This window comes from Aedes albopictus, chromosome 3 (genome assembly GCF_035046485.1).
Source record: "Aedes albopictus strain Foshan chromosome 3, AalbF5, whole genome shotgun sequence".
NCBI classification, from domain to species: domain Eukaryota; kingdom Metazoa; phylum Arthropoda; class Insecta; order Diptera; family Culicidae; genus Aedes; species Aedes albopictus.
The window spans coordinates 210,472,281-210,481,485 of NC_085138.1; the positions used below are offsets into that span (position 1 = coordinate 210,472,281).

Sequence of the window (9,205 nt, forward strand, 5' to 3'; positions counted from 1 at the left end):
CCACACAAACTTCAAGCGTTTTGAGCGCCCCCTTAGGCTTAATTGATATTGCTCAAATTTTGAACGTAGCTTCTGGGAGTCCAAAACAACTGATATAGGGAGGACTTGTCATTTTTCGAAATTTTTGTTTTTCATGTAAGTGTGGACCACCTTAACGGCCATGTTCTTAGAAGTGGCTAAATCAATTAGTCGTAGGCCTTTTTCGTTCGTCAGCTGGTGGGTGCTGAACTTTCCAAATATCGGTCTAGATTCTGCCTCTTGACCAATCTAAGTGTTTAAGTCATTTATGATGATCTTGACGTCGTGTTTACGGCAGCTATCGTATTATCGTTCGAGTTGCGCGTGGAGTTCATCCTTGTCATCATCAGTGCTTCCAGAGGGTGGGCTGTGTGCTCAATTTGCACATTCATTCGTTGATCGGGCACCAATCGATCACGAGCTGCTGCATATCGCCCATCACTATAAAAGCTGTTCGCAGCTCACGTGTCACGTTGCCACAACTCTGGTAGATTGTATGGTTACCTCTAAACGTTCGCACCGTTGATCCTGTCCAGTACACCTCCTGCAGCGCTACAATGCCGAACACGCGGTCCTTCAGTATATTGGCAAGCGGGAGCTCCCAATGAACTACCTTCCATGTCAGCATACGACCATAGTTCGGTCCCCTTACTTCCATAAATTTTTCAAAATGTGAATTTCCCATACTTCAACGTTCTTAGTGAATCCTTGGGCCTACAGCATGATATACAAGTATAGAATCGTCAATGGCAGAGAAAAGTCTAAATTTATAAATATGTAAGAGCACATGGGCTAATGTACATTCTAAATAATATGTATGACGTTTGTGCAGTGCCGTATTTATAGAAAATTAAGTGGAGCGGACCTGGTGTGGACTATCACAGACTATCAAGCCGAGGACCTGGAATCGAATCCCACTCCCGACATACTCACAAAATGTGGGTTCTTCCTTCGGAAGGGAAGTAAAGCGTGGGTTCCGAGGTGAACTAGCCTAGTGTTAAAAATCTCGTTAATACAGACAAAAAAGAAATTCTTTTCAATGGTACCGCTCAAAAATCAAACGAGGGAACACGTGTATTGTTCCACAGAGCAGCAGGCTTTGTCTTAGTGAGAACAATACTCAACAAAGAAGAAGATATAAAAATCTCACTAATATTTTAAAGCAGAGTGCCCATTAGTATGGGACACGCTTGTATGGAAAAAATAAATCCTCGCTCCAGTCGATTTTTAGATCCCATTTAGGTCCCATATGAACTGTACAAAATTTCAGCGCAATCGGTGAAACTATAATTTAGCGCAAGTGGTTCAAAGTTTGCATAGGATTTACTATGGAAAAAGTTACACTTTCAAACAAAAAATCCCAGAGGTCGCCCTTTGTCTCCTTAATTCAAACCGATCAACGTTTCTTGTAAAAAATCATTTATGAAACTTTCCTTCGAAGACCGCAAAACGATTGGATGCTTGTGGAAAAAGTTATTGTTTTATTACCGATTAGTGATTCAACGAACGGCTTTTTATTTTGTTTTATCAGCAGCACTGCTGCTGCCGTTGTTGAATGGGGTGGCGAGAGGCATCACCACCCCCAGAAACAACAGCAGCAAGGCAGCAGCTACAGTACTACTAATAAAATAAAACAATAAATCAATAATAAACCAATAACTTTTTCCATAAGACACATTCCACGCACTTCTACGCCAAGGGTGGGAAATTCCAAAGTGATTGTTTTGCCCCAAGCTTTCCAGCATATGAAAAAGGGTAGATTCAATCTTAGGAAAACCATTTTTTTACTTAAAATTTGACAGGTAACTTATTTAAATAGTTAAGTGAAGTAATAGCATTTTATGTAAGAAAAATGATATTTTTCATTGATAAGTTTCAAATATGCATGCTTGCATATGAAAGTTCAAAAACATTATACCTATTTTTTGTAAATGTAGTATAATAATGTATATTTTATACACCCAAAGGCAACTTTTCATAAAAATGGGTTTAGATATGTTTTATGCACTTTTTGCAATAGCCGCAATTTAATGGTGTCCCGTTACGAAAATAGCACATTTGTTGTAATAACGAATTTATTACGAACTTTAGAAAAATGATTTTCAGGATTCTCTTAGTACTCGTTGAGACCTTTCTTCCAACATATGGGTTACCTTGATCGACGCTTTATCTTAGGCGTTACAATGGGTACGTAGACATGGTGTCCCGTTACGAAAATTTTAAAGACATTCATAAGTGGATAAATAAGTTTGGTTTGATCAAATATTTAACCAAAAAACTGTAACCATGATGAAATGATATTGTAGGTGGGATATATTTACATTATCCTTCTTGGTGTAATGGCCCTACTGGAACAAAGCCCGCTTCTCAGCTCTACGAAAACTACGTAAAGAAATGGCAAATATTCTGATGGATCAGTATAACAAGTGATATTGTATTAAGTTTTGTTGTGACAGCATACACTAGACTGTACTATAGATATCATTAAATCTTCTTCGGATCATTATAATGTAGAATGTGGAAAAACCGCGAAGATAGATACGTCGCACAACCATAGTTTTGGAGATACAATTAAACTTCACGTCCCCGATCCCCGATAACTCATTTTCGAAATACTGGCATTTCGTCAATTTTCATCCGATTTTTTTAACCCTCTAATACCCAAATTTTTGATTTTGATCTAAATATCATTTTTCGGCATCTAAAATCGATTTAAACATGTTTTGGATGATGATTCTTTTTAATTCTCGATTTCGCCAATTTTAGTTTTCGATTTTTCTAATTTTTATTTTTGAACATCCCCAAACTTTTATATTTTTCCTGAAAGCCTATTTGGGGTACGGATTTTTTGAGATGAAAACATTTTGAGATTTTATGATTATTGTTGAAATATTTTTATTTTAATTTTTTTTCATGGAAAATTTTATTTTCCGTGTAATTTTAAAGAAAATAATTTTAGAGTCTATTCGATTCCCTTAAACTATTAAACTAGGATAGAATGATTTGGGAAAAAATTAAAATATGTTTATTGTAGCGATTCAGTACAAAATAAACAATGACTTCTAAAAGTTGACTAAAACATCAATTTTCCAATGATTTCTAAAAAATATAAATACACCTTAAAATACACCAAAAACGATTTTGAGGTACACAAAACAGTCCTAAATATCAGCCAAAAATATAAAAATTTCGATTTTCCACCAAACAAAAATTACAAAAATGCTCAAACTATACCCCGTCTAAACGCGGGGTTGGGTATTAGAGGGTTAAGTCGCTCTCGATCGATCATAAATTGGTGCTTATTTATTACCTCAAGTGGCCATGTATTATCCGGAACCATTTGGGAGATATTCCGGGTTGTACTGTGGTCAGGGGGTGGGGAAGGGATCTGTTTTGCCAAATGGCTAAAAGTGATTATTTCGTGTGTGTGTGTGTGTGTGTGTGTGTGTGTGTGTGTGTGTGTGTGTGTGTGTGTGTGTGTGTGTGTGTGTGTGTGTGTGTGTGTGTGTGTGTGTGTGTGTGTGTGTGTGTGTGTGTGTGTGTGTGTGTGTGTGTGTGTGTGTGTGTGTGTGTGTGTGTGTGTGTGTGTGTGTGTGTGTTTTTTTTATTCTAGGAGTCCAAAAATCTTCTAAAGACGCTGTGTGGGATTCGAATGTGCGCCTACCCACTAAAAACACTCTCCTAGTTCACCTCCACCTTAAATTCCCCTCCGGTACCACCATGCAGTATTTCTTCGGAGGGGAGGCGTTATGTGCCTTGTGCACCATCACCAATTCGTTATTCTAGTCTTCGTACTGAGCCGTTTGGCTCCCGTGTAATTTGTTATTCTATTTTGATTAAAGTGTCGCCATTTAGCGACCTTCTACTGTGTTAGCCACGTTTACCATGCCACATGCCGAGCCATTTAGCTCCAGTTAGTAATGTGTTAGTACTAATTTGTTCGCCATTTAGCGATTGATTACGGTTACTAACACTCCTCATGCAGTTCTCTATTCCGCTGATAAAACAGGTCTTCTGGAAGCGACAATGTAGCCTTTAGCACTCTCGCGTACTACTCGGGTAGTCCCCGGCGGTGAATCTATCCTGCTCCGACGAAGAGTTCCCCGACAGTGGAAGATCTTCCGAAACCGAACTTCCCGGGTAGGTGCCGAGGTCGGTTCTGCGATTCCGGTTGAGGTCGGCTTCCGGTTCACAGGCGCCCCGACGACCAAGCTCCGGTGCTTTTTACGCGGAACTACTCGGTCTAGTCCCCGGCGGTGGACCTAGCCTACTCCGACGGAGACAACCCCGGCAGTGGAAGTTCTCCCGACACCGAAAATCCCGACCAGTGAAGTGCCGAGGTCGGTCTGGCGATTCCGGTTGGTGGTTGGCTTCCGGTTCACCAGCGCCCCGACGACTCAAAACCGGTACTACGCCACGAACTACTCGGTCATGTCCCCGACGATGGATCATGCCTACTCCGTTCGCGATCAGCCATCCTCTGATCCTCCCGCCATTTTCGCTGCAACGACGACATGATCTGTACAACTGACCTATTCACCGCGCTCCACGTAGCTTCGTTCTGGCACATCTCCGTAATGATGTTGTTCGCGTTCAGATTGCCAACGCTACTCGCTTGCATCTCGCTACGTTCCGCCATGAACCGTGGGCAGTAGAATACCACGTGCTCCGGTGTCTCCTCCTCGTTCGGACAGGCCGGGCAAAGTGGGGACTCTGCGTGGCCGAATCGGTGCAGATACTTCCTAAAGCAACCATGGCCTGACAGGAACTGTGTCAGATGGAAGTTAACTTCTCCGTGTTTTCTGTCCACCCATACCGAAACGTTTGGAATGAGCCGATGGGTCCATCTTCCGTTTCCGGCGCTATCCCAGTCCAGCTGCCACTTTCTCATCGAGTCAGCTCTCGCATTCTTGCGGGATCCTGTCGTTCCTCGGCGGTTGTAACATTCGCAGTCTTCTTCCAGTACGATTTTTATGGGGATCATTCCCACTATGATGCAGACCGCTTCCGTGGATATGGTTCGGTATGCACTGGCTACTCTCATAGCCATCAGCCTGTATGTGCTATTCAGCCGCGCCAGGTTCCTCTTCGATAGCTGTCCAGCTGCCCAGACAGGAGCGCCGTACCGAAGTACCGACGTCGACACGCTGGCAAGGAGTCTCCTCGTACCGCTACTGACTGCCGATCTGTTTGACATGATCCTGGTCAACGCTGCGATTGCTTTGGCCGCTTTCTCGCAGGCGTAGTCGACATGACTGTTGAAGTTTAGCCGGTCGTCGATCAACACCCCAAGATGCTTCACTTCTCGTCTCGAGTCGATGGTGAGTTCTCCGACTGAAACTTTAACATGCTGTACCGCCTTTCGGTTGCTGATCATCAGCACTTCGGTTTTGTGATGAGCTAATGCCAGCTTCCTCTCGCACATCCAGTTTTCGACCATTTCTATCGCCGCCGAGGCCCGAAATTCCACTTCGTTCAGCGACTCACCGATTACTATGAGCACGACGTCATCCGCAAACCCAACAATCTGCACTCCTCTTGGTAAGCTTAACTGCAGCAATTCGTCGTACATCGCGTTCCACAGCATCGGGCCCAGGATAGAGCCTTGAGGAACACCCGCTGTTATGCCTACACTCTTCTGTCCCTCACGCGTTTCGTAGACCAACGTCCGGTTCTGAAAGTAGCTCTTCAGTATTCTGCAGAGATACTCGGGAACCCTCATCCGGTGTAGGGATCTAGCTATTGCTTCCCAACTAGCGCTGTTGAATGCATTTTTCACGTCTAGAGTGACGACCGCACAATAGCGATTTCCTCTTCTCTTTTGCTTCATGGCAGCATCGGCTGCTTGGACAACTAGCCGGATAGCGTCAACTGTACACCTTCTTCTTCGGAACCCGAACTGCATCCTCGATAGTCCGTTCTCGCCTTCTGTGTAATTTCCGAGTCTGTTGGAGATCACCTTCTCCAGAAGTTTTCCAGTCGTGTCCAGCAGACATATAGGCCTATACGCCGATGGATCTTCGGGTGGCTTGCCCGGCTTCGGCAGCAGAACCAATTTCTGCCGCTTCCAACGATCGGGGAAGTTTCCGTCGTCGATACACTTCTGCAATGTGGTTCGAAACATATCCGGGTTTTGTTGGATTGCTGTTTTCAGAACCAAGTTGGAGATACCATCTAGTCCTGGCGCTTTCTTGGGTTTTAAGCTCTTCGCTACCGTGATGAGCTCCTGGTTGGAAATACGGGATTCCTCCATATCAGCGGCGACTTCCTCATACGGCGTGGGAGGCCAGACCGTTGGCTCGTGCTGAGGGAACAGTCCGTCTACTATGGCTTTCAGCTTTTCTGGACACCTCTCGGGTGGGGTCGCTGGGCCTTTTATCCTTGACATAGCTACTCTGTAGGCATCTCCCCATGGATTTGCGTCCGCATTACGGCAGAGTTCCTGCATGCAAGCTGCTTTGCTGAGCTTGATGCCTTTTTTTAGGGCCGCTCTTGCCGCCCTAAACAAAGGTCTGCGCTCTTCCCTTTGCTCATCAGTGTGAGCCCGTTGCATTCTTCTCCTAGCTCGAAGACAGTTCCGACGGAGTTCGGCGATCCTCCCATTCCACCAGTAGACTGGTCGGCGGACGTCCCGCGGCTGTATCTTCCTCGGCATAGTTGCATCGCAAGCTCGAACGAGAACCGAAACCAGTTCATCCGGACTCAGGTTCAGCATATTGCGTTCATACCGAAGCACTTCTGCGAACACGTCTTCATCGAATGCTTCTGTTCTCCACTTCCGCCCTTTGGAATCATCCCCACGTGCCGCCGTCTGTACCCGTTCTCCAAGGCGGTATCGGATCGCTTGGTGATCACTATGCGTATAATCTTCGCAGACTCTCCAATTCATGCTTCTCACTACAGTCGGACTACAGAACGTTACGTCGATGATAGACTCTCTGCCTTCTCTTCGATAGGTGCTTGTGGATCCTTCGTTGGCTAGAACTAAGTTCAGTCTGGATACTGTTTCCAGCAGGCTCCATCCTCTGGGGTTTGTGAGGCGGCTACCCCACTCAACTGCCCAGGCATTAAAATCGCCGGCAATGATGACTGGCCTCCTGTCGCCAAGTTTCTCCAATATTCGGTCCAGCACCTGATTGAACCGCTCTATCGTCCAGCGTGGAGGTGCATAGCAGCTACATATGTAGACGCCGTTAACCTTGGCTATAACGAAACCCTCTATCGCGCGATACACCACTTCCTGCAGGGGATATCTTCCAACCGTCCAAATCGCAGCGGTTCCAGCTTCATCTGCTACCCAGTTACCATTTCCGGATGGGATACGGTACGGATCCGAGATGATTGCTACGTCGCACTTCGCTTCCTTCGTGGATTGGCACAGCAATTGCTGCGCCGTATCACAGTGGTTGAGATTTATTTGCACTACCTCCACTGCGATTTACCGGACACCGCCTGTTTGAATGTTGGACATTTTGGGCCACCAGTAAAGTGGTCCCTGCGCCCCTCATTTTCACAGATGATGCACTTTGGTGGCTTCTTGCACTCTTGTGCTTTATGACCTTCATCTCCGCATCTCCTGCACAGTTTCGATCTATCTGGTCCTCGGCAGTTCCGTGCCAGATGTCCAAACTCTTGGCATCTGAAGCATATCTCCGGTTGCTGAGAAACCCGCAGTGAGCATTCTGAAAACCCGACTTTCACTTTGCCAATTCGCAGCGCCTTGTCGGCAGCATCCACCGGGAGCTTGATAGACGCAACCTGCGTCCCGGAAGGTCCCCTTCTTAGTCGGACTGACATTTCAACGTCTCCTATCTCCATTTGCTCCTTAATTGCAGTTTTTACTTCTTCCGCCGTAGTAATCTCGTCTATGTCGACGCATTGCAGAACCACTTCTGGCGTAACAGCTCGGACCTGCGCAGTGTCTCCCACGACGCTCGCTGCAAGCTCCTTATATGAAGAGCTCTTGTTCTTCGAGTCCTTTTTCAGCTCGAAGATCATTTCTCCAGACCGTGTGCGCCTGACTTTTTGTACGTCCGCGCCGAAGTCCTTAAGCTCCGGAGCCGTTCTTATGGTACGTAGAACCTCAAGGTAACTTTCCTCACGGGTCTTCACCACAATCGCTTCGCCTTTCTTTTTAACGCTTCTCCTAATTGCTTTTGGTCTTGCGCCTGCGTTCGTCTGCTTTGCCTTGCCCTTTCTTTGCACAGTCTGCCACTGGTTCTCTCTGTTGCCGACACCGACCTGTTCTGCCTCTGCGGCAGCCAATCGCTTGCGCAGATTGTCTCTCTGCCTTTTAGAGCCTCCTGGCCTTTCATCTCCTGGCGAGGATCGGTGTCTCTTTGTCGCAGACATCGGTGTGTTTTCCGTTCGCGCTAGTTTCTCCTTCTTGCCGAGGTTTCCCGGGACTGTTCTCGGTGTTTGCTGTGGCAGCGTTTTATCAGCGAGAGCGTTTTTCGTCGATGCCAATTCGCTTTCGGCTATTTCCGCTCTCTGCAACACGTTGGTCCACTCCTTGACGGCTGATCCGACAGCTCTCCGGATCTTTAACACCAGCTCCTTGATGTCCTTGTGCACATTGTGTTTCTTGTCGACGAATTCGTGGAGCTCTTCCACCCAGTTCTTCGCCACTAGAACCTTCGGATGTTGCTGGGGCACGCCCCATCCGCTATTCGTCGGCAGCTGCTGCTGTTGCACTTGGGCCACCATTTGCTGCTGCTGCTGCTGTTGCTCCTGTTGTACACTGTGGTTATGTTCGTGTACCGCGCTTCGCTGCAAGAACGCTTCTTGTTGCTGTTCCGCTTCTTCTCTTTGCTGAGGAGACCTCATCAATCCTCCTCTGGCGAACGGATTCGCCACCTTTCCGCTGTTATTCTTGTTTTCTCCTTCCATGTTGTTGGGTCCCCCCTCCGAGCCGCTATCTCCACCTGCTGCACGTAGTCGCTTTCATGATCTCTTGGTTGTCTATGAATCAGGGAGGCCAAGCGAGGGTTGAACACGTACCTTCATGGGGTCCGTGTTCAGAGCCAGATCAGCGTAAGTCGGGAGTGTTACATCCGAGCCTAGTACCCATCAAAATTGATGGACAGATGAAGAACGTATCCGGAGGCCTGCCAAGGTTTTACCGGGACGGAGGCAGACGCACCATTAGCCCACTCGCCGTTTCAAGTAGGTGTCACCCTTCCTTACT

General features: G+C 46.5%; 1 protein-coding gene across 1 annotated transcript; it reads right to left on the reverse strand.

Annotated features, from left to right (window-relative positions):
• Positions 1-406: 406 nt before the first annotated feature.
• Positions 407-8,844, reverse strand: LOC134290578 (uncharacterized). The gene is made up of 4 exons (XM_062857739.1): positions 7,468-8,844; positions 6,413-7,405; positions 5,896-6,322; positions 407-570 (listed from the first exon to the last, which is right to left on the reverse strand). The coding sequence occupies exons 1-4, from the start codon at positions 8,842-8,844 to the stop codon at positions 407-409; spliced, it is 2,961 nt and encodes a 986-aa protein (XP_062713723.1).
• Positions 8,845-9,205: the final 361 nt, after the last annotated feature.